We start from the raw sequence: 26,252 nt of genomic DNA on the forward strand, positions 1-26,252 counted from the left end.
GATATGAACAGACACTTTACAAAAGAAGACATACATGAGGCCAACAAGCATATGAAAAAATGCTCATCATCACTGGTCATCAGAGAAATGCAAATCAAAACAACATAGAGATACCGTCTCACGCCAGTTAGAATGGCGATCATTAAAAAATCTGGAGACAACAGATGCTGGAGAGGATGTGGAGAAATAGGAACACTTTTGCACTGTTGGTGGGATGTAAATTAGCTCAACCACTGTGGAAGACAGTGTGGCGATTCCTCAAGGACCTAGAAATAGAAATTCCATTTGACCCAGCAATCCCATTACTGGGTATATATCCAAAGGATTACAAATCGTTCTACTATGAGGACACATGCACACGAATGTTCATTGCAGCACTGTTTACAATAGCAAAGACCTGGAACCAACCCAAATGCCCATCGACGATAGACTGGATAGGGAAAATGTGGCACATATATACCATGGAATATTATGCAACCATCAAAAACGATGAGTTTGGGTCCTTTGTAGGGACATGGATGAACCTGGAAATCATCATTCTCAGCAATCTGACAGAAGAGCAGAAGATCAAACATGGACACAGGGAGGGGAGCACTACACACCGGGGTCAATTGGGGGGAAATAGGGGAGGGACGGTGGGGGGTGGGGAGCTGGGGAGAGATAGCAAGGGGAGAGATGCCAGATGTAGGTGATGGGGAGGAAGGCAGCAAATCACACTGCCACGTGTGTACCTATGCAACAATTTTGCATGTTCTTCACATGTACCCCAAAACCTAAAATGCAATAAAATAAATGGGGGGAAAAAAGATAGATTTGGTGCTTTGATGTCCAGTACAAAATATTTTATTTATAATGGTGTATTAATTACTATTTACCTTGATTTTTTTTTGTTTCATTCATATAAGATTTTTTGCATGTAAAAAACAAAGGCAGTTTTGCATATTTTGTAAAATGTTTGGATACTTTTCTATGTCCATGGAGATGATGTTTTTATTCTCATTTAACTGACTTGAAATATCAGTTTGGGGATATAGTGACAAAACTAGACCAAGGATGCTCTTACTTGATACCTGGTATATTAATTAGTTACCTACTGGTGTGTAACAAATTACTTCAAAACTTTGCAGCCTGAAGCAACCAACATTATCATAGCTTCTATGGATCGGGAACCTGGGAGTAGCTTAGCTGGGTGGTTCTGGCTCAGGGTCTGTGATGGAATAGCCAGCAAGCTGTTGACTGGGATTGCAGCCATCTGGGGCTCGGCAGTCTGTTTCTAAGGTCCCTGGAGGAGTTCTTGGTGGCCATACCTCCTTGCTGGCTGTTGGCACCTCAGCTTCCTGCTATGTGGGCCTTTCTGTAGACTGCCTAGGTGTCCTCATGACATGGCACCTGGCTTCCTCAGTGCAAGCCATCTGAGAGAGAGTCCAAGATAGAAGTTATAGTCTTCGGCAATCTAATCTTGGAAGTGACATGTCATCACTTCTGTTGATCATTTGGACCAACTCTGATACAGTGTGGTGGGGACCACATCTTGGAGGTAGACTCTCACACTTGGAATGCCCTGTGCTATCCAGAAGACCACAAAACAGCCTAGGGAACATATATTTCTGGGTAAATTTCTTGGATAGTAGCCATTTATTAAAGCAATTAATTAATGCAACCATTTATCAAGTGGCATCCTGCTGACTTAAATGAGTTAATGTTTAATTAGGATGTAAATAATTCTAGTGTAAATTTTTTAAGAACCTTAAAGCACCCTGAATCTTATTTGGATTTAGTTCCAGACGTGAATAAATCAAAGGTCAAGTGGTTGCTTTTACAAGTATTTTAATTCCTAAGTGTTAAAGAATTAGGAAGTTTAGAAATAGCTGCACTAATTTAGATAATAAAAAAGCCAATGTTTATTTCAGTTCCTAATTTTTTTCCATTCTTTCACCCTCACCCTTCACTTTTTTTTTTTTTTTTTAATTAAGGTGGTCCACTTGGCTCGGAATCTTATATACTTTGGATTTTATAGTTTCAGTGAGTTATTAAGGCTAACAAGAACACTTCTGGCTATTTTAGACATTGTACAGGCTCCCATGTCATCATACTTTGAAAGATTAAGCAAATTTCAAGATGGAGGTAAGAATTTTGAGAAATGTTATAATATCATTGTTATTACTTGGAAGTAAGATAAAAAACAAAACTACAGAGAAGGGGGTGCTATTGTGTGCCTGATAATATATGTGTGCATATGAACACAAGTCCTTTGATATGGCTGAGTGATAATATGGTGGATTTACAAACATGCATCTCTGTTTATAATGCTAAAGCTTTGAAAGGTAAATTTATAAGATCAGATTCCATCTTTAGCAACTAACATTATAGTCAAGCCACTCATGAAAATATTATGTGTTAAAAAATGAAAACATCTTGATATTTATCGTCATCTTGGTATGTGTCATCTGTTGGCTGTGCTCCACAGCAGGGCTTAGAAAGATGGGAGGAAAGGGCTGGCAAAGTGTCATGCCAGAGAAGTAGTGAATGCCACTCCAATATGGGAGCCCGTGGAGTGAAGTGGAGAAGAGAATGGGCTTTCAAGGTAGAATGCCTATATTCAAACCCTGCCTTGACCATTTAGAAGGAACCTACCTTCTCTATGATTTTTCTTTTCTCACCTGAGATATGAAGATGATAATAATAATATCCTTCTCACAGTTTACTTGCAAGAATTAAGGGAATGTATATAATATATTCAATGGACTTTCAACAGTGCCTGTCTCATAAGTCAATACAAAGTTTTATAATGATTGTCTTGGGTTGGATACCCTAAAAACATCCTGAGATAGAGTCTTGTTTTATAGAAGGTATATTGAGGAGTGCACTTGGATATATACCTGTTAGGAAGTGAGGAAGGTAGGACTGGGCAGACGGAGAAGCTCATCTGCAATGCATTTATGACTGAGACCTCAGCTGATCCTGTAGGGAGCTCTGGAGCTGGGATGCTCCTTGGAATTGTCACAAATTAAGGCAAGGGAGGCCACACTTTGTATCAGCCAGCTATTAGCTGCGTGGCTTCATCTTGGTGGGGGCTGTGTAACATTGGGTAAGAGTCTGTCCTAGCGAGAGATATAGCTGTAAGTAGTTAGTAACCAGGATGCCCAGGGCAATAAAAGCCTCAGACCTGAAGAGGGAACATGGGTGGATAGGATAGTATAGTATCCACTACAACATCCACTACAGGATTAAAAGGGCAAAACCAGAAATCTGATTTCAGACATAAAGAAGAAATATCTAATTAAGGATTACAAATGGGCAACTTACAGTAAGCTGAAGTAATTAATTGCTGCCATCCAAATCTCAATTTTTTTTATATCTTTCAAAAAACTGTACAAATCAGTAAGAAGCCAATTGAACCACATAAATCCCTCACCTTCAACATAACTAGAAGTTAGGGGACAGTGCAAATGCTAGTTACTGTAAGTAGAAAAATAAACATTCATTTTTAGTACAGCTGCCTGGTGAGCTCCCATTGCAAGCTTTGAGGACGGTGAGTGGTTTTCAGAGAAACTGGGGAAGAGAAAAGGGATCGTGTGCAAAGGGAATGAAATGAAATTGTATAAAAATCATCCTCAGAAAGAGAAAGTCTATTTAGGTATGAAAATATGGAAAAAGTATCCAGGTAGATAAAAGCACCAATTAAAAAGGAAGGAACTTGAAATAGCACAGGGAGCTTCCAGGGCTGAACAAGATTGCAGGTAAGGGAAGGGTACCCCTTCAAGTCTTTTGGTGAAGGAAAAAGAGGCTAGAATACTACAAGAGAAAAGAAACCCAAAACATTGATGGACATATCATTCCTCCACCGACCTCCACCAAAAGCCCATTTTAAAGAAACTGCACTTCATGACTCTGACCGGAGGGGGCGCTCTTGAACCAGAGATCCTATAAACCCACTCATTGTCAATCCTGTCCACCAAATGTGTAAATGTCATCAGTCTCACTATGTGAAACTGCTGTAAGACCAAAACAAAATGAAAAAATCAAAACACTTCAGTGGATAGAAATTCCTCTCTGAAAAGCTACCATGAAGCAGAAGAATATTTAATGTGATACTCTAAATGGAATTAAGTAGCTTCTAGCACATTGGACTATGGTAAACATTTTGACTCATAAATTCAAAAACTAAGATCAGAAATGGACCAAAAACCAAGAAGAAATGGAATAAAAATTGAACTCAGGAAAGAAATAGAATAAAATGGTTGGCTTTATTTATTCATTTATTTTTACAAATACAGATTAAAATATGAGGTGTCAAAGAGAGAATAGATTTGAAGGAAAATCTATTAGGGGACATTGAAGAAAGGCAGGAGAACAATGAAGAGAATGACAATGATCCAAAGAAACAAGTGGTGAGGGTGGGAAGGAAAGTGGTTGAAATGGAAGAAAGGCAAAGAAGAGCCACCATATGAATAACTGGAGTCCCTGAAGAAGAAAAACAAGAAAATGGAATAGAATGAGTATTTAAATTTGCAATCAAAGAGAACATCCTGGAAATAAAAGCAACCTGAATCTACATGGTGTGATTACCCAGAATGGTAATCTCTAAGATAATAATAAAATGATTATATATAGTATATATTCAGAGAGAGAACAAACAGGGTTTGAGGGAGGAACTATGAAAGCAAATAGAGAAAAAAGGAAAGGGTATATGAATATCCTTTACTATTATTGCGTCTTTAATGTAAATTGAACATTTTATAAAAATAAGTCTGTGAACAACATATGAATGAGAACAAAGCAAAGACTAAGAGCTGTAGTTGTTAATAAAAGAGCAGGGACATGCAGGTGGTCTATACAAATTCTGCTGCCTGAATCTCACTAGTGAGACTCCTTTTACTACTCCCAAGGGGTACATAACACTTGAAATGTCCATAATAAAGCTTCCTGTTATGATGCTTTTACAATCTTCAATCTAAACTAAATTATTCTTAGAAAGCTGGAAATTGATCCTGACTTTTGATCCCAGTGCTTAAAATCTGCCTTCAGTGTTTCACCATAAAGAGTATTTTATTAAAGATTTATTTTTTAGAGCAATTTTAGGTTCATGGCAAACTTAAGAGGAAGATGTGGAGATTTTTTTTATTTATCACCTGCCCCCCAACAGGCATAGCCTCCCCATATTAACATCCTCCACCAGAGTGGTACATTTGATACAATTGATGAACCAACATTGACATCATTACTGCCAAAGTCCATTGTTGACATTGGATTCACTCTTGGTGTTGCACATTCTATGTATTTGGACAAATGTATAATGACACATCTCTAACATTGTAGTATCATACAGTGTCTTTTCACTGCCTTAAAAATTCTCTGTGCTCTGCGTATTCAACCCTATTCCCACCTCCTCACCACCCCCTGGCAACTGCTGTTCTTTTTCTCTCTCCATAATTTTACCTAAGGAAAATATTTTTTTCCCTTGGAAAATTTGCTGCCTTGTTTGCAGTCTCCACCATCCTGTTTATATCTGCCCTCAAAGACACATACGTTTATTTTATATAAATCTCATTTTTTAGTGAATTCCATTTACTTCTAGTTACCTTAATTATTCTTTTGGCAATCTGATCATCATTTACTAATTTGTTTAATAAGAAACTATTGAACAGTTACTATATGCCAGACACAGTTCTAGTCACTGGGAATAAGTAACGAACAAGATAAAGTTGTTAGCCACAGGGAAGACAATTAATAAATAAATAGGCAAAATTTCTTTTTTCTCCTATTGGGAGAAACAGCCAGATTATCTATCTATCTATCTATCTATCTATCTATCTATCTATCTATCTATCTACCTACCTACCTACCTACCTACCTATCCATCCATCCTGCAGCACCTGATAATGTTGTGAAGAAAAATAAAGTAGGTCAATGATATGAAGACTGATGGAGTGAGGGAGGGCAGAATTTTGTTTTAAGTTTGATGGACAATCTCTGGAAGGATTTGAGAAGGGATTGATATGACCTGCTCGCTGAATGGAGAATAGAGAATATGTGGGCAAAAATGTCAATGTAATGAAAGATAAAGGAGGGCTGAGAAACAGTTTCAGATTAAAGGAGATTAAAGAGACATAACAACTAAATGCAATATGTGATTCAGTACTGGACCCTGGATTAGGAGAAATATTATCTATAGAAGATATTATAAGCACAAGTGATAAAATTTGAAAACGGATTGTAGGAATATGGATTGCATGTTACATTTTAATATTGTATCAGATTTCCTGACTTTTGTAATTATACTGTGCTTAGCTAAGCCAGGGTACTTGCTTTTAGCAAATACATGGTGAAAAATTGAAAGTTGAAAGGTTATGATATCTGGAACTAAGTTTCAAATAGAGCAGGAAAGATGTGTGTGTGTGTATGTGTGTGTGTGTGCGCCTGTGTGCGTGTGTGTGTGTGGGGTAGGGGGTGTATGTGGAGACAGAGAGAGACGCAAATGTGGCAGCATTTGTGAATCTAATCAATCTGGGCAGAAGCTATGTAGGAGTTCTTTGTACTATTCTTGCAATTCTTCCTATAAATTTGAAAGTTTTTTAAAACAAAAAGTTAAGAACTTAAAGAATTAACCTGGTAGGAAGAGGATTTATGTTATGCAAGGTGACAATTCAAACTTCAAGAATGCTCTTACAACTCTACTAGGAGATGTGTTATTAATATTATAGCTGGGTTCTCTATTAGAGCATAAATTCCTAACAAAGGTTCTGTGAGACTGTGTAAATTCTTAACAGAAAATACAAGAAGAAACACTTTTCTGGAATCTCCAAATGTGGATACAGGATTGTCAAGCATGGGAAAAATTCCTGTGGTGCAGGGTGAGACAAAGGTCGATGCCAGAGAGGAAATCCCAGATTGTGGAAAGTACCTAGAGAAAAAAAAAAGACCTATTATTTTAAAGATCAACTTCTAGGAGTCATAGCAACGTTACCACATTGCAGTACTCAGTGTATCATCCTCTTGGCTCTTTGATATCTAAATAATTTGAATTGTATTTTCTTCTTTTTTATACGGACTTCTCTCATACTATAAATGTTTTTTCTTTTTTAATGAAAGTTTATCTTCAATGGGAAGTCATTTGCAAAGTACATTTTTTTTTTAAAAAAAGTGGTTTTATAAACATTATTGCTAGATAGACCAGTTCCTTTAAGTAAATGAGACAGTTCTGTATGCTCATACCATGTCTGGAAAATTTTATGCAATAGAACTTTATCTTTTTTATCCCTCTCTTACTTCCCACTTGCTAATTCTTCTCCAGCACAGTTGGGGTTGGACATGCAGAAAAATGTGTTTGGCAGGTCAGACGCAGGAGAGCGGAAGAGGAGGCATATCTAGAAGGAAAGGCTTACAGTTCCTGGAGTTCCATTTTGTGCCAGCCTCAGTGGCGCCAGGCTTAACTAGGATGTGCATGCACAGCATTCATTTGTTTTTCTGGGAAATCCTGTAGGTTTAGATGCCAGTGATGAGTGTTTGCGGTGGTGGAGATGGCTGGCTTGGAAAGTGGCAATTCCAGAAGTTTTCTTCTTCTGCCTCCTTGGTCACACACGCAGCCCACCTCAGTGTCACTGTGAGTTGTCTCCATCCTAGAGCTGGTTGGGAGTCTGCATTCAGCTTCCAAGCTGTGGCTGCTCCCTGTCACAATGTAGTTGGCATGCTTGGCAGAAATTGCTAGGCTCAGAAGTAGCCTTTCATCTTTGTGCCCTAAAGGTGGTCCATTCAGAAAATGATTGAGGCTTGCTCTTATGGAGACACAGGGAGCTGGCACTACTCCAGCCTTCACTGTAGTGAAATAGAAGATTTAGGTCTTCAGAACTATCAATGTAATACCTTTCATTGGCTGTACAGTCGCTTAAGAAATATTGTTTTCAAACAAATGTATTTGCTCCCAGGAGGCTGTGTTGTTGAGTCAATTTGCTTTACCTAATACTTATGATTTGCTCTCAGTGATTTTAAATGCACAGGCACCATTCAGTGTAATTGATCTTTTGAGTAGAAAGATTATGGCAAGCTCTGTTCTTTGTCACTTACAGAAGTTAAAAGCAAATGCACATATGCACTGATTAACTGAATATTTTCCATGTTCTTTGCAAACATTTCATTTTTAAAGTTTTCATCTTTTTGTACTTGCTGAAGGATATACAATCCAAAGCTTTCTATTTCTAATAATTAAGAGCCCTTTTTTCTTTTGTAACAGCACAGGTATGTTTCGTTGTACTGGAGAGTCACTTGAATAGTTGAGGACAAATATGAATCTCACTTACACATCTATGGAACAGCATGATATGTGTGTAACTGTATCATTCGAGTATCCTATCCTCTCCATGTGAATATGTATGTGGTTAGAATAGAGAAGTTGACAGAGTCTGGAAATGGTTTGGGTCTGTTTTCTTACTTAGTTATCCTGTTAATATCCTTCTACTTATCTGTGTTTGCTGTTTGAATGGAACTGGGGTTCAACTTTGAATCTCCAACATGGAACAATAAAGTCTACATCATTGAGTGAACTTTGGGCTTAATTAGAGTGTCCAACACACCACTACAATTTCTTTTCACTATTGTCTTCCTTCCCATCCTTGAACTCACCATAATTGGAAAAGCCAGTAGATCATAGAAAACTATCAAAAGACCAACCAAGAGCTGAATAGTTTCTTTGTAGCTTCTCTCATTTTGCTTTTTCACAATTCCAAATTCTTGGTAGCTTCCATAGCTAAGCACTGAAATGGGGGCCTGTTCCCAGTTAGTAACCAGATAATCCCTTTCGTTGGCATATATGTTATGATGTAGAAAATGCGGAGTCACTAAAAAAAATCAATGGAGAATTCCATTTGTTTGTAGGACTTCTTTTTCTTTGAGGTTTCAGGGTTGGAAATGAAGTGCCTTTGGCCTTAGGGAATAAGATACAGGCAACCACAGCAGCCTGGAATTATCCTCCTTCCCTAAAATAATTCTGCTGTCCCAAGTGACTTACAGCCCTGTGGACCCAACTCAGGGTAGGGCGGAGATAGGAGGCAAAGTAATGAGATGCACTTTGAATATATGTGTGTCCGGGAGTACCCCTTCACCTAGGAGATTTGGGGAACAAAGTAAGAGGATGTCAACTCTCCATCTCCTGGCAAAGAACCACTTGCTTCTTCAGTTTAAATTTTTTGGTTGTTTGCCTTTATAGGGACTTCACATTATCTACTTTGAAGTGTTTTTTCCTGGCAGCATAGTTAACTGTTAAAAAGGAGATGAGAGGGGTGGGGCAGAAACATTTTAAAATATTGTTGTATGGGTGAGAAAGGAAGAAAATATTTGCAGCCAGAAAGAAAAAAACTGCCTAAAAATAATTTCTTCTTTTATAAAACTATGAAGTTAGTCTAAATATGATCTTTGCAGTCTCCTTTAGTTCAAAATTGATTCTTTGAAGATTAGTATGTAATCTTTCTTTATTCATCGAATGGCATTCTTTTTTTGTGTGTGTTGCGAAACACTCTTTTAAGCAAATATCTATGAAACTTTTGTTCTGATTAATAGCTATGATTGTTCTTTGTAAGACACCAGCTTGAATGTCTTGAAACCAGACACCCTAGTTCACTGAATATACCCAGAGTATCTTACAAAAAAAAAGGAGGGGAAAGAAAGAAAGGGAGAAAAGAAAGTCTCAACTGAATGTGAGGCGAGACCATGAGGAAGTATATATGTGGAGATGGGGGATTAGAAAGAACAGAAAAGGGTTCAGTTTAAGGATCAAAACCAAAGAGCACATACCTAAGGTGCAAGCTAGCTTCCTTTTAAAGACTCTTCCCGGTGTTCATCTCTTTTTAATTTTTCACCTGACTGAGCTCTTTTAAGGTCTCTGCAAAGGAGTTAAGTTTGCAATGGAGTTCACAGTGCTAAGAAGTGTTAGAAAAGTTTACGTGCAAAAAGAAGGCACCACCAATTACTGTTCATCACTTGAAAAACTCTTCATGGATTTCTGGACTTGCTCTTCCCAGCACCATGCTACCTCTGGACATTCAGGGTTATTTTTCTTGAGATGGCCCGATTCTGTCTGTCTTCCCTCTGTCCATGCTCTGCATTCAGTGAGGTCCCTTTGCTTCTGAAAGAACTGTCTTATCTTGATTAAGTACCATGTTCCCCACCCTTACTCATCTTGTCTATGCAGTTACCTTCTTCCTGTGCCTTCTCTCCATCCAAATCATACACTTAAATCAGGGGAAGCTTTAGACTCTAAGAAAAGTCAGGAACATGGGTATACTCCCATCCACAGTGGGAGGTTTCCTTCTTGTCCCTTCGTGTCTGTGTGTATTGTATGAGATGAGCATGTACTTCTCATAACATCTTGAAATTCTTCCACTGACTTTTAAATAACAGCAGCAATGACAATAATTCTCAGCAATTCTATATTTATTGCCAGCTGTGTTCCGCAGGAAGCAGACTGTGGGACAGGATTAGCATGAAGGAGACTTTTTAAGGAGAGCTCTTAGGATCAATACCAGTGGAATGGGAGCAAAAGGAGGATTGGGAAAGGGAGAAGTGATGCAGTTTAGTGGAGGCTTCTGGGAGGTTGGTTGGGATGTCCTTCAGTGCTGTCTCCATTAGGGTGAGGGTACTGAGCCTTTATGTCCCTGTAGGCTGCTCTAGAATGGGTGAGTGACCTTGCTTGAGGTACCTCTCTTCACACTAGTTGTCTTAGTCTGCCTGGGCTACTATAACAAAAATACCATATACTGGGTGGCTTGTAAACAACAAGCAATATTTCTCACAGTTCAGGTGGCTGGGAAGTCCAAGATCATGGTTGATATGGTTTCGCTGTGTCCTCACCCAAATCTCATCTTGAATTGTAGCTCCCATAATTCCCATGTGTCATGGGAAGGGCTGGGTGGGAGGTAATTGAATCATGGGGGCAGGTTTTTCCTATGCCATTCTTGTGATAGTAAATCTCACGAGATCTGATGGTTTTATAAAGGGGAGTTCCCGTGTACATGCTCTTTGCCTGCTGCCATGTAAGATATGACTTTGCTCCTCATTTGCCTTCAGCCATGATTATGAGGCCTCCCCAGTGATATGGAACTGTGAGTCAGTTAAACCTTTTTCCTTTATAAATTACTGCATATCAGCCATGTCTTTATTAGCAGCTTGAGAACAGACTAATATAATGGTGCCAGCAGATTCAGCGTCTGGTGAGAGCCTGCTTTCTGGTTGATAGATGGTGCTTTCTACTGCCTGGGCTCCACAGCTCAGCAGGGCATCCCTTGGAATCCAGGTGGAGGCAGCAACTCCTTCCCAACCCAACTCTCCCACAGCTTTGCAGGACACAGTGCATGCTATAATGGCACCTACTGGAGCCATACCTGGGGCAACCTAGGAGCTCAGTGATGGGGTATGGGGAAGTAAAGCCCATGATGTGAGGTGGTACCCCCTCTTTTGAAATCTTTTTGCCCCCTAGCTCCTTATATTCTGGGCCTGTGATGGAAGGGGCATCCCTGATGATCTCCTAAATCTGTTGGGATTATTCTCCTATTGTTTTGGACAGTAGGTCCTGGCTTCTCTTTAGATGGCTAACTCATCTCCCCATTGTCATAGTAAATAGCACCTAGCTTCCCTTGAGATGCCTGATCCGTAGTAAACTCTTTATCAAATGGTCACTTGGCCACACTTCCAAACAGACTTTCTCATATTTTTCAGTATGGATAGGCTGAGGATTTTCAAAAAATTTAAGTTCTGTTTCCTTTTTATTAACAATTTCATCTTTAAGCCATTTCGCTTTTCTCACATTTTACTGTAAGCAGTCAAGAGGAACCAGACATTCTGTCAACACGTTGCTTACATATTTTTCACCCAAGTATTCAATTTCATCTCTGGCAAGTTTTACCTTCTATAAAACAGTAGGGCATGAACACAATTCAGCCAAGTTTATTGTTACCTTACAACAAGGATGGCCTCTTCTGTAGTTTCCAATAAGATGTTCCTTATTTCTATCTGAGACCTCCTCAACATGGACTTCAACATCCATATTTCTACCAATGTACTGTTTGTGACCTTCTATGAATTCTTTAAGAATACTCAGAGAATTCTAAGAGTATGAGAACTACAAGCTTTCTTTGTAGCTTTCCTCCTGTCCTCTGAGACTTCACAGAATCATCCTAAATGTTTATGGCAATGTTGGCTTTTTCTAGGATGCACCTCAAAACTCCTCCAACTTCTACCCACTACCCAGTTTCATAGACTTCTACATCTTAGATATTTCTTATAGTAGCATCCCACTTATCGGTATGACAGTTTTCTGTCTTAGACTGTTTGGATTGCTATAACAAAAAATACCATAAACCAGGCAGCTTCTAAACAACAAACATTTATTTCTCATAGTTTTGGAGGCTGGGAAGTCCAGGATTATGGTGCCTGCAGATTTGGTGTCCAGTGGGGGTCTGTTTTTGGATCACAGATGGCATCTTCTTACTGTGTTCTGACCTGGGAGAAGGGCAAGGGGAATCCATTTTGGGCATCTTTTAAAAGAACCCTAATTCCATTCATGAGGACTCTTCCTTCATGACCTAATCACCTCCCAAATGTTCTACTTCTAACACCGTCATTTTGGAAGAGAGTATCTCAACATATACATTTTGGGGGGACACAAACACAGGGCTGGCAGTTGAGGACTGTCCTCTGAGTAGCACTCCAGCAGTTTGGGGAGTAGTCCTTCACTTCTGAAAGGGAATCTGGGCAGGACCATCACAACATCCACAACACTTATCTTCCTTTCTAGTGCCCTAAGTGTAAACATTTTGGGTCAAGACTCATATCTTGTCTTGGTCCATTTTGCACAACAGGCCTTTTGTGGAATGCTGTTTTTCAGATGTTGAGGAAGATTTCTGTGCCATTGTCATGTTCTGAGTTTGCTTCTCTCTCTTTATTTATTTACTTTTTTCGAGATGGAGTCTCGCTCTGTCATCCAGGCTGGAGTGCAGTGGTGCGTTCTCAGCTGACTGCAACCTCCACTTCCCTGGTTTAAGCAATTCTCCTGCCTCAGCCTCCTGAGTAGCTGGGATTACAGGCACACGCCACCATGCCTGACTAATTTTTTAGTATTTTTAGTAGAGAAAGGGTTTCACCATGTTGGCCAGACTAGCCTCGAACTCCTGACATCAGGCAATCCACCTCGCTCAGCCTCCCAAAGTTCTGGGATTACAGGTGTGAGCCACTGTGCCTAACCATGAGTCTGGTTCTCTTATCAGCTTTATGTTATGCTGGCTGAACCTGTAAGTCCTTTCTGGATTAATGTGTAATATCTTTTGTAGAATGCCTGAGACTGGATAATGTATAATGAACAGAAATTTATTGCTTACAGTTCTGGAGGCTGGGAAGCTGAGGGTTGAGAGGCTGGGAAGCTGAGGGTTGAGAGGCCAGCATCTGGCAAGGATCTTCTTGCTATGTTGCCTCTTGGTGGGAGGGCAAAGCAAGCAAGAAAGTGCAAGGGGAAGATGGTGTTGAACTTACTCTTTTATAAAAATCCACTCCTGAATAATGCCATTAATCCATTCATAAGGGTATTGCTCTCATGACCTAAATACCCCTTAAACATCCCAGCCCACAACTTCATAACATTGGGGATCCAGTTTCCAACCCATGAGCTTTGGAGACACATTCAAGTATTCAAGCCATAGCAGATATCATGGGAAATAGAGATTATGGAGAAAAATAAAAATAAATTAAAACATGTAAACATGTAACAAAGTTCTAGGCATGAAAACAATGGCTAGAAGCTTCCTATTTCTAGGTGCCCCAGAATCACTGGCATCAGAAACCTGCTCTAGGCAGCAAGTCCTTTGCAGGATGCTCTTCCTCAAGAGCTGAGAAATATTTCTGTGCCATTCTAAGGTTCTCAGCCTGGTTTTCTCACCAGCTTTGTGCTATGCTAGTTGCTCCTCTAAGTCCTTGCTGGCTTAATGTGTAACATGTTTTACTTCCCCACCACAAGCTTTTATAAGTTTTAGAAAAAGTATCTTTATAACAATTAGGCCTCTCTTAGTTAGCAATGGTGCCTAAAACGACTCTCCTCATTCCACCTACTAGCTTCTCTCTGTTTCAAGAGGGTGTCAAGCACATACTCTACACTAGATCATGTTCCTTTTAAAAATCAAATGCACATAGTAAAATAGAGGGTAATAACTATGTAATGTATGCCAGGCTAAACATCGGACAAGGGATTACTATATAAAGTTATCTATTATTTATATGGAATACCTGGCACACCTCTAGGTCTTTTGTACATTTTTATTGTTAATCCTTATCACAGTCCAGCAAGTTGGGTATTATGGTCCTGATTTTGCCCAGGAATTAAGCTTTTAGATAGGTTATATACTTTGCCTAAGATCAGACAGTTTGTATGTAGCTTGCTGGAAATTTTGAATTCAGGTTTCTTTTCTTTTTCTTTTTTTCTCTTCTTTTCCTTTTTCTCCCTTCTTTACAGCTGGTGTTTTCTATTATTATTTTATTGCTTTCTTTATACACAGATGACTTCCTCATGTGCAGGGACTCTTTTCTACTTTTTCCAAGTTTCCCAAGAAAGTTCAGTGCAACATAGTACATATCTATGAAAGAGTTTTGATTTGGCTGGAAGTTATTTTTCAGGTCATATTAAAGAGATTTGTTTTTAATGTTTTTAAACAAAGAATCACTCCTCTGTGAATGGTTGTTTGGCTTGTCTCAGAAAAGTTTCAATCCCAAGTCTTAAAAGTTTTACCAGCTAAAGATCTCTCAAAGCTAGATATCCCTTTTCCTTTCCTGAAATAAATTTCTGATTGTTCTCTCTGACTGTTTTTTGGCTCTTTCTCCACATTCCAACATAAAGATCTTTCTAAATCACATACTCTGGTTCTTTATTTAGCTCTCATCATCTACAGAGAATAATAACTCAGCTTTTTAAATTGGTGCCCAAGGGTCTTCATAATCTGAGTTAGACATCTCTAGCTCTGTCTCCTGCTGTTTCCCCAGTAATACTAAGCAATTGTATCTCCTTAGACACCTTGCTGTGAGCTACTCATATGAGTATCTCATATATACTTTCAGATTTCACTATCGTTAGGATGAATGTGTGTTAAGTGACATGCCTTATAAAGCATTTATACATTTGAAGCTTGAAAATATTTAGAGACCCTATTATTTCAGACATATTCATGTCTTTCTTAATTTTATGATTGTTTTTCATAAGGTTGTCTTTTCTAGCAGACTTATAGAAGATTCTATGACTCTTAGAGTTACTATATAGTTTATTCAGTAACAGAGATTCAGATTTATTGACTGAGAGTATCATAGTGGTAAGTAAACTATCAAAATAGATTCTATTTCTGGTTCTATGGGTGACTTGTACCATGCCAAATATATTACTATATACCTAATTGGTTTTCAAACTATTTATTGAGTGAAATGTATTTAATATATGTAAATTATATGCTTTATACAAATATGTGTTTGAATCACAACAGTATTACTAGATTGTAACACTGTAAGTATATGATTATTTTTCTTTTTTAAAAAAATATTATTTTTTTAAGTTCTAGGATACATGTTTAGGACCTGCAGGTTTTTTACATAGGTAAACATATGTTATGGTGGCTTGCTGATGTTTTTCTACTCACATTGCCTGACTGAGTTAATAGGTCAGGATCAATCCCTAAGAATGACCCTACAAAAATGAGAATGACTGAAGAGGGTCATGTTGTTCTCAGCAATCTACTACAGCTATTTTTCTATAGTTATAAATATTGCTTGAGGCCAGGCATGGAGGCTCATGCCTGTAATCCAAGCACTTTGGAGGCCAAGGCGGGCGGATCACCTGAGGTCAGGAGTTCAAGACCAGCCTGACCAACATGGTGAAAACCTGTCTTTATTTTAAAAAATATATTAAAAAAAAAAAAAAAGAAAAAAAAATATTGCTTGAGTTGGTCTGGGTGCGGTGGCTCACACCTGTAATCCCAGCACTTTGGGAGGCTGAGGTGGACAGATCACGAGGTCAAGAGATCAAGATCATCCTGGCCAACATGATGAAACCCTGTCCGTACTAAGATAAATTAGGGGGACGTGGTGGTACATGCCTGTAGTTACAACTACTCAGGAGCTGAAGCAGAAGAATTGCTTGAACCAGGGAGCCAGAAGTTGCAGTAAGCTGAGATCCTGCCACTGCACTCCAGCCTGGAAACAGAGTGAGACTCCATCTAATATATAATACATACATATTATATATGTGTGTGTGTGTGTGTGTGTGTGTGTGTGTGTGTATATTGCTGGAGCCTCAGCATCTGATGTCTTCAGGTGTTAATATGCTTGCATAGTCTCCAAGTTCTTACAATCTCTGGTGACCTCCTATAAGGCTTATTGTTGGAACCCAAACACAAACTTATAGATTGCTGGGATAGAAAGGAACCATATACATTATCTATACAATATATGAGCTTCATATCTTCATGCAATATCCATTAAAAATGGTCACATAGGATCTCCTTGAACACCTGGAGTGACCAAGATTTTACTTCTGCAATGGGTAGGCCTTTTTTATTTTTCACAGCTCTAATTATTAGGTCTTTTGTTTGGTTATCCTCTATGCAGACTTCCCTCTCACTTCCAGCAAACAGCCTTATTTCTGTTGCTTGTTGAACTGCACAGAAATCCAACATCCCTTTCACATGTCTGGTCTTTCTGTGCTTGAAAATGGTTAGTTAGCACATCACCTGCGTTCCCCCTTCTCTCTGTATAGTCCTATGCAATTCCTTTAGCAGTTCCTCTTATGATTCAATTTAATTTATCACTGGTTTGACTGGCACAGAGGCAAAGACAGCTACATTCGCCTTCATTCTGAACCCTTTTATAATGTAGCCTAGGTGAAAATGAGTGTTTTGGTAACAGTGACATAATATTGATTCCTACTAAACTTGAACTCAACTAAAATTCTAATTTGTTTTCTTTTACATCACATTTTCCCCCATCGTGTTCTTGAGTTGGTTTTATTTGGCTCTAAGCATATATCACCTTTTATATTTTGATTTTACCATGTTGGATTTAACCTGTTATTTTCAACCTATTTATATAGTTTTGGAATTTGATAAGTCATTCACTATATTAGCCATCCTTGCTTGTTTCATGTTATCTTTGCGTTTGAGAAGCATGCTGTCTCTGACTTCACCCAAGTCAATGACAAAAATACTGATTTAGTCAAGGCAAGAACAAAGCAACAAAGAGCCAGAGGCCCTTCTGTGCTTTAACATTGATCATTTACCCAGTATTCTTTGGCATAATCACGTAACTAAAATCATACCTATGAAACTCTACATTAGCCAATACATGCATCTGTGGTGTGAGAAATCAAGGGTGCAGTTGCCTTTGATGGTAGGGCTGGGGAGAAACTGGGGGGGAATTGACTGTGAAAGGGCACAAGAGAGCTTTCTAGGGTGATGGAAATGTTCAGTAACTGGTTTGCATGTGGTTCATATTGTATATGCCTTGTAAGAACTGCTCAAACCTTTCATTTATGATCTGTGCATTTCACTGTAAGTAAATTACATCTCAGTGATGAAAACAGCATGCACATTCGTTACTTGTATTACCAACTATTAAGCATTAAAGATCAGTTTTGCAAATTGAAATCTTGAGATTTGGAATACTGAAATGGCTTTGTAAATATTTGACAGTGATGAAATCCAAAATAAGTTGCAGAACACAGCCACTATTTTATATGAATTGCTTTTTCAGTTCATCCTTTGAATAATGCTTCTTTAGTGTGTGGGATATAAAACAGTTTTCTTCTAAGTAGTCCACTTGATATTCAATAAAAGATGGATAATAACATTACTATGCTTTGGTTACATGCTTTTCGTTGGTTTTTGTTTTGTTCTATTTCTAAGCCCTTGGAAACTTGGAATCTGTAAGCAGTCTATTAATGCACTGTGTTCAGTGGTGTTTTATTTAGAATGAAGAAAATTAGGTATCATATTATCTGCTTCTTCCATTAAGTATTCTTTATAAAGCACTCTTCTGAAGGACATCTCCATTTAGAGGCAATATTGTGTTTCAACCATGCTGTATCATAAGACATTATGAACCATAATTATATGATGAAACCACATATTCATTAGAAAGGTGGTGACCACTATAATGGGAACATAATTAAATGGAGAAGAGTCGTTTTTCAGAGGTGTAGTAAAAGCATGCACGTGTCCTTTACTTTTCATTTTTAAAGTAATACCTTATAATTATATGGTACTTTTTATTCTTCATGGCTTTTTTTGCACGTATTATATAATTTGATTCTTACAAGAAGGTCCAACCTATTTTATAGGATTTAGATTCTGAACATAGGCTGATGACATGATTTGACAAAGATCACGCTCCTGTAATCTAAATCTTTCACTTCTTTCAAAACCTCATTAAAAATTGTATATCCTATATGGAGCTGTCCTTCACTGCCCTCATTCTAGGATAATTTCCCAGTTAAAAAAAAATTCCTAAGCAATTTTGTGTGCCATCTATGCTGTACTATTACCATCATATCTGTATTCTACTTGTTCTTAATTTTTTTTATGGACATATTTTATGTTTTCCTGACCATATTGTAAATTCTTCTTCTTTTTCTATGTCTTCCCACCTGAGATGTCCCTGGGTGTAGAGCCAGATGAACATTAGGTACTTTATGAATACTTTCTGAACAAGGGCTGCCCGTAAAATTAAATTGTGTAATATAAGCAAAATGGCACTAGTAGTATGTGGCACGTCATATGTAATAAAAATTGGTTGGGTAAGATCACTTGAGAATAATGTGAGCAGATTTATTATACAATTAATAGAAAATCTACATTTCTTAGTACATAGTTTTAATTGGAATCTTTTCTTTCTGTAATTGCATTAGGGCTTTCTGAGTTCTAGTATAAAATTTTTGGAACTTTATAAAGTCTGTTAGTGAACCAGCGTCGTGTGGGGAAACATGATTCATGTTGAGATCATTTGAGACTCTGCCACTTTCTGGCTGTGTAAAGTGGGATCCATTTCCCAATCCCCACCGTGCTGTGAGGACCTAATGAGGTGAAGAGTGTATGTGGCCTATGGCCTAGCAAGGTACATATGATATGATAAGCTCCTGATAAAGGCAGATTTCATTATCTTCTCTTATCTCATTGGTATCTATTTTATTAATTCCTTTTAATAAATTTTTAAGTAACATGAAATTATGTATGCTTTTTGAAAAAAGGAGAAAGTATAAAGGAAAGTAAGCAAAACCTCAACTTGATGAAAGATGAAGTACTTTTAATGTAATGGAATCTACCTTTTAGATAATTATTAAGTCATTCTCATTTTTAATAGTTCATTTTATTATCGAATCTTTGTTATTTAACAAACATTTATTAAGTGAGATTTAGGCATCAGGCACTATTCCAGATGTTAGAAAAAGGCATAATCCCTGTCTTCATGGAGCTCATGTTCTTTTATGTCATTGGAGAGGGGGACTACAATAAACACATAGACAAATATATGATGTGATATGAGAGAGTGTTAATGCCATGACCGAAATTTAAAGGGGGTTCATGGATTGAGAGTGATGGAAGTTCTTTAGAGAGGGTGGCCAGAAGAGGTCTACCTAAGGAGGTGACATTGCATCACGAATCAGAAAGGAGTGAGAGAGCAAGCTATGTGACCGTCTGGACATCCGAACTCAAGGCAAAGGAATAGCAAGTTCCCTCCAGGTTCGACACATAGAATAAAAACCATGCATGTATGAACTACGTAGAACTATCTAGCTGTCCAGCTTTCCAAAATACTGTGAGCTAACTTGAAATTAGGAGTGCTGGTTAGATAAAATTGCTTTCTCTGGCTGTTTAATCTTCATTTTCCATTTAACCCAGTTTGCTACCATATTACCTATTACTCTATGGTCATTAGCTTAATTAAGGCTTGATCTTATGCTAATGTTTTTGTTTTCTTTGCATACAGAAAAGTCCTTTTATAACCCAGACCCTTAGCCACTGGGAGGAAGCACTGCTCCAGAGAATGTTTGAAAATGAAAACGGCTCTAGTTTTAGGAAGTATAGGCATTTTCCAGCAAGGGCAGGTTTATAAGGAGCTGCTGAGCTGGGATGGGAAATAGGAAGACTTCTGGAGTCATGTCTTTATGGTTGAACATTTTTCGGTTTCAGATGAGTTATTACAACAGCATATACACTTATTCAAATCCAACTATAAACATATGTTTCAGGGAAAATAAGACTAGTTTTTGGATTACCCATTTTTGGCCTCTATTGTCATAAAACATTGAGCTGACTTTAGTAGTCACAGAACAATTAAATGGCTGTGAACAATTATTCACAAAACTCTTTGAATCAAATATGTCTGTTATATCTTCTAAATGCTGAGAATGTTTCAGAAATGTCTGACATTCATCAGGAAAATTCAAATTATAATTTTCATGTGTGTTCATAAGAGAAAAGCATTTCTAATAAAAAGAGAGAATAAAGATAACTTTAAGTAAAATAAATACCAGCAGACTTAAGGTAAATTTCAATCAAGATTCTCGCTTATACCTGCTATAAAGTCATACAACTGCCAGTGGTTGTTGAACCCAATAGTGTGATCCCCACAGTAAAATTATTTCTGAATAGGGCAAAATTAAGTTACGGTCAGCACAGCTGTAGTGTTAGGTTGCTTAATTTCTTATTGCTTTTCACTTTCCTGAAATGGGCAATAGAAACTTTGCCCACTGTTCTAAATCAAAGAACAAAGTAATTTATTCCCCAAGCACTCCCAGTCACAACTCTCAGTATGTCAGTATGCATTTGCTATACCTGGTCTTTTAGAGTTTTCTCTTGAGGGAATTAAGGTTAGTAAAAATATCTATGTAATCATATTTTGAAAGAACCTGAAAAGTTGATTAGTCATTCTTTTAAAGCAGTCCCTTCCTTTTTTAATGATGTCTTGCTCTGTTGCCTGGGCTGGCGTGCGGTAGTGCAATCTCAGCTCACTGTAACCTCTGCCTCCCAGCTTCAAACGTTACTCCTGCCTCAGCCCCCACAAGTAGCAGAAATTGCCAGCATCTGCCACCATGCCCGGCTAATTTTTGTATCTTTAGTAGAGACAGGGTTTCACCGTATTGGTCAGGTTGGTCTCTATCTTATGGCCTGATCCACCCACCTTGGCCTCCCAAAGTGCTGGGATTACAGGCATGCGCCACTGTGTGTGGCAATTCCTTCCTTCTTCTTTTGGACTTAGCAAAGAAGACTTCCATATTTTTAAATTATCCCAATATACTTTGTATGCAAATGCCAATTTTGGCTGCTGGTTTTATATAAAAGACACAGAAAAGCTGAATCTGTAAGCATTAAGTTGTTCAGAGAATTTATATTATAGTAGGTTTTTTCACTGAAAACTTTCTAGTCAATATTAACTAATTATGGTTGAGAAGTAGTAAAAACACTCTTCTTTTGCAGTGTTGAGGATTAATCACCACTGATTTATCCCAACAGTTTAGAATTAGAAGTTTTTCAGTGGAGAAATGGATATTAGAAGCTTTGCATGGCTGTGATTTATGTAGTGTCTGCCTTCATGTTTTTCAAGCTGTAATAGTTCACAATTTTTATCACTTCTCATCACCACAGAGTAAATCCAAAAAATATAGCATCTTTTAATTTGAGGCCACTGAGCTGGCCATACATGGAAATGTCAAGAGAGTTTTGTGACAACCACATGCCACAGGCATCTGAGGATGTGATATGACTGAGTGAACCCTCCCATTTCATTGATGACATGTGTTACCAATTACTATGGATCTGGCTTCTGGATTTTAATTCCTTGGTGACAGGATCTATATTTGGGGAAAAGAATTGTCTGGGCTAACTTTCTATGTAATAATCATTTGGATTAAATAATTATTTTCCGTGCAAATCTAAATAAGATGCTGACACTGGGTGCCGAGGATTTGTGTGTGAATCAGGGGTAAGAATAACAAAGGAGCCTGTTCTGTATTAGTGGTGAGAAAGCATCTCTCTGAGGCAAACACATATACATACTCGAATCAAGTCTTGGATAAAGGTACTGGTTGAACATCGATGGCTCAAAACCGTTGCTAACAACCAGATGTGCCTCCCTGCAGTCCATGTAGCAAGCAGGGGGAGGGAACTGGAAATACTCAATTGCTATGATTGTTTAAGAACCACAGACAATGAAGCATTCTGCCTCAAAGCTATTCTGATAGAAAAGAGGGGCTGGCTCAATTCCTTTTGCCTCAATTTTGTCCAAACTTGGAAATTACCCTTATATATACATTTTATCATGTTTTTTGGCTTATGCAAGTAGCAGTATAATAAAGGGTCTCAGACCTTCAAAATGAAAGCATCTGCCTGGAAGATACCACTTTAGGAAAAATGTTACTTCTTTCCATACTCTAATATGTATTATTGGAGCACTACCCTCTTATACTTAAATTGATTTCATGTATAGATAAGATAATGAATTTTCAAAGGCATTTCACCTTTTCATAATGTACAGATAATAGTCAATACCAGTGGCTTAATGGTAATTGTGGTCTGGTCCATTTAGATTCTCTTGTCATCTTTTACATATTTTCTTTTTGTTTGTTTGTCTTTTGATCCTGTAGGCATTACCACGGTTTACATTCTTCTCTTAGAGCTGAGAGTTAGTTTTTTTTTTTTTTTTTTTTTTTTTTAATAAAAATCTCATCCCGTCTTATTTCCATTTCCCTCTCTCTTGGTTTACGCCCTGAGACACTGAGGGAAAGAAACATTCTTAGCCAGATTCTTAGTGCTTTGCTTAAGGCAGAGCTCCATGAACACCCATGAAACAAAGACCACTGTTCAGAAAGGAATGGAGATAGCTATCCTTTTAAATCCTTATTGTTTCTTCTAGGAACTTAGAAGTGAAAAGCAGCAGTCGGGCTGGAGAACATAAATTGTCATAGTGTCAAGGAGGATCTTTGGATACATCTATTTGTGGTTAGTGTAAGGAACGTGTGCATGATGCAAGTTATGACATTTTATCAGCAAATAAATAAAGGAGAAGCCAAACTCAGGAAGAGAGGGAAAGAGCATGATCCCTCATTGAAAATGATCATGTTTGTCACTAGCTTGTTTCCATAATCACCTCAAATATTATTGCTTTCTGTGGATTTTGAGTAATGGTTTTCTATTGAAATTGGGTGAAGGAATGAGAAATGTATTGGCTAATGCACACGTCTTCCCCAGATGAGACCTTTTTTTTTTTTTCCTTAAAATGAAGGTAATAATCCTCCTCACAAGCTCTTTTTATGGTTATTAAAGGAGAGCTAAAAAGTCCTTGGTTGGAGGCTTGGATTATGATGCTAGAATTCAACATCTAAATGTTTTCTTGCAATCTTTGTACCCCCACTTCTAACTCCCTTTATGTTGGCAACTAGTAATCTTCTTTTGCGTTATTGTAAAAGGCAGGGCCTATTGGTATGATAGTTGGTAGGACATACTGTGTTACAGAAGGACCTGATTTGGATGTCAGAGCAACCAGCCCGCCTTTGGTACATTATTTGAAAACATTTTCTGAGAAAGGAAGACTTCGATTTTTAAAAGCTGTAATTTTGAAACATGTCTGCAATATTTTAATTTTATCTTTAAAGAAAGAGCCCAAACAATGCTGATGCTATTGTCTTATCCTGAATCCTTTTCCTGGGTTTCTTTTCAGTGTGGTTGTGATCAACTGAATTTTACAGTTACGTGTTCTCCAGGGTTTGTGTGTGTTGACTTGCAGTGTTTTCTCATGCCAGGAAACAATGTCATGAGAACCATTCATGGGGTGGGAGAGATGATGACCCAGATGGTACTCAGTAGAGGCTCAATCTTCCCCATGAGCATGCCAGATGTGCCACCCAGCATCCACCCGAGCAAACAAGGGAGCCCTGCTGAGAATGAGGATGTGACTGTGATGGACACCAAGCTGAAGATCATTGAGATTTTACAGGTGTGTTGCCTAACGGAAGCTAGGTGACAAAGATGTCATTTTGCTTATTGGTTTAACTTCTTACACATTTTGTTCCAAATCACCGTGTAAGTATTCTGAAATGCTATCAATAGAATTTTTTTTTTAAAGTTAATGACAAACCTGGTAAGAAATCTCACACAGACACGATTTGACTTATGAATCATGTTTGTCCATTCTCATTAAATATACTAATGATAATATCTAATAATTGTGGGGTGCTTTGAGGTTAATAAAGTGCTTTCATGTGTATTTAAAAATAAATTTAGTATTGACTCCGATTGAATTTTACCTTCATTTGAGATGGATTTTAGAGCAAAAAGTTATTTGATTTATTTCCAACTCTTTTCCTATTTTTAATTGAATTGAACATATGATTCCATATGTCCAGATTTATTGTCTTAGTAAGAAACACAAAATTTTATTTATTATTAACAAAAATTATTATTTATTGGTTCTGGTATTTTACATGTGACAATCTCTCTGCGTTTTTGTTTCTAAAGGACAAAGAATAACTGGAAAAAAATAACCTAATCTAATGCTTAATTTTAAGAATTTAAAGGAGATAATTTAATATTTCATGCCCATTGGCTTAGTGAATAAGCCTCTCATTACTGTAGCTATGAATTCTTAGCAGTTTTTAAGTTTGGAAAATACTTTTATGATACCTTAATTATAGGATTTATTCCAGATTTGGAGGATGGAGAACCTATTAGGAATCTGGGTACAGTTGACTGTGTCTTTCATCATAATTTCATATAGACTGAGCTACCAGAAGTGGGTTAGGAGTCCTGGAAGTGTCTGTACATTGTTCATTTACAGTAATTAGATTTATAATCATAAAAAGTTTCACAGTTCCTCTAGGAATTCCAAAGGCTGAATCCTGAGAAATATTGGCAGGCCTCCCAATGCTGTGTTCATGACCCTGAAAAATCACTTAAAGTTTTCCTGTTCTCAAACTGAGAAAGGTAACGATCACCTGACCCGTGGACCTACTGAGCCGCAGCTTAACATTACCCGACTCATGGGACAAACTCTAAAATATGTGACCTCATTTTAGCCTACAGTTACAGAAAAGAAACATTAGGAAAACAATCTCCAATAGCTAAAAAAAATGATGAGATGGAGCTTCTACATCTCAGCAGTCCAGGGTTGATTCATTTCTGCAGCTTCTCCTTGAACCTCTTTTTATTCTGATTTTCTGTCCCTGTGTCTGAGTCGACTTCACTGTGCCTATGTGCCTGAGTACTGCTTCTGGATGTGTCTTTCTTAGAATGGCTCTTCCAAGAATTTCCTTGTAGGCACACTCCTTGGTGCTACAAGGACTTCAAGGTCCTGTGCCTTGTGCCAGCTCTTTTCTTCCTGTTGGTCTTTTTCCCCATCACTTTGTATATCTCTCTTAGTCTCTCTCTTTTCCTTTTTCTCTCATTCTCCCTCTCCCTCTCTTAACGCTCTTTCTCTGCTTTCTTTTTTTATCCTTCCCTTTCCTCTTTTCTTCTAGTTTGCACTTGTTTTTCCTTATAGGCGTATTAGAAAATGAAAGTTTTAATTTTGATTGTATATATGGAATACAATTCTCTGTGTAATCATCTTCAACTGGAAGTTAGTGTTTCCTTTGTTTATGATTTATCCTTTACTTTTAAAAATGGGATTTTAAACACCCTTCCCTGTGAAGCACCTGCAGTCCAGCTCTGCCCCCTGCCTTCTGCTCGTGGCTACCGAATTCTACGCCCTTTCTCAGTCCTCTTCCCATGGTCTGTCTCCTGCTCTGCAAATCCCTTTGCTACTTAGAATCAGTTCAACCAATACGTTTGCAGCCCTCACCACACGCTAATAAGAGTCTCTGGTGTTTGTTTTCCCCTCTAGCCTATAAGTTCTCTAAGGCAGGATTTAGATCCTCAGCACCTTTTTAATGCCCTTGGTGCCTTCCTCAATACCTTGTTTAACGCATGTCAGGTGAATTAACCAGCTTAGCACAACTGACAACATCCTATGGAGGATGTTTCCATAAAAAGCTTAAAAGTCTAGCAAAGGAGAGAGAGAGAGAGAGAGACTGAGACAGACAAAGGGAGGGAGGGAGGAAAGGAGAGAGATTGATTCAGATTATGACTGGGGAACCAGTGAATGATGCATTAAAAAAGAATTCAAACTGGATCTTGGAGGATTTTTTTTTTTTTTTTTTTGAGACAGGTTCTTGCGGTGTCATCCAGGCAGGAATGCAGTGGCACAGTCTT

General features: G+C 38.0%; 1 protein-coding gene across 6 annotated transcripts in view; it reads left to right on the forward strand.

Moving 5' to 3' along the window:
• The window catches only part of ITPR2 (inositol 1,4,5-trisphosphate receptor type 2), a 492,164-nt gene that overhangs the window by 177,383 nt on the left and 288,529 nt on the right, over window positions 1–26,252 (forward strand). For all 6 annotated transcript variants that reach the window (XM_032284102.1, XM_032284097.1, XM_032284122.1 and 3 more), the window contains 2 exons: window positions 1,974–2,124; window positions 23,807–24,000. In XM_032284102.1, coding sequence (XP_032139993.1) covers window positions 1,974–2,124; window positions 23,807–24,000 — 345 coding nt within the window. The remainder of the gene's footprint in view (window positions 1–1,973; window positions 2,125–23,806; window positions 24,001–26,252) is intronic.

This window comes from Sapajus apella, unplaced genomic scaffold, assembly GCF_009761245.1.
Source record: "Sapajus apella isolate SASKATOON/1434 unplaced genomic scaffold, GSC_monkey_1.0 scaffold2, whole genome shotgun sequence".
In the NCBI taxonomy this organism is placed as follows: Eukaryota; Metazoa; Chordata; class Mammalia; order Primates; family Cebidae; genus Sapajus; species Sapajus apella.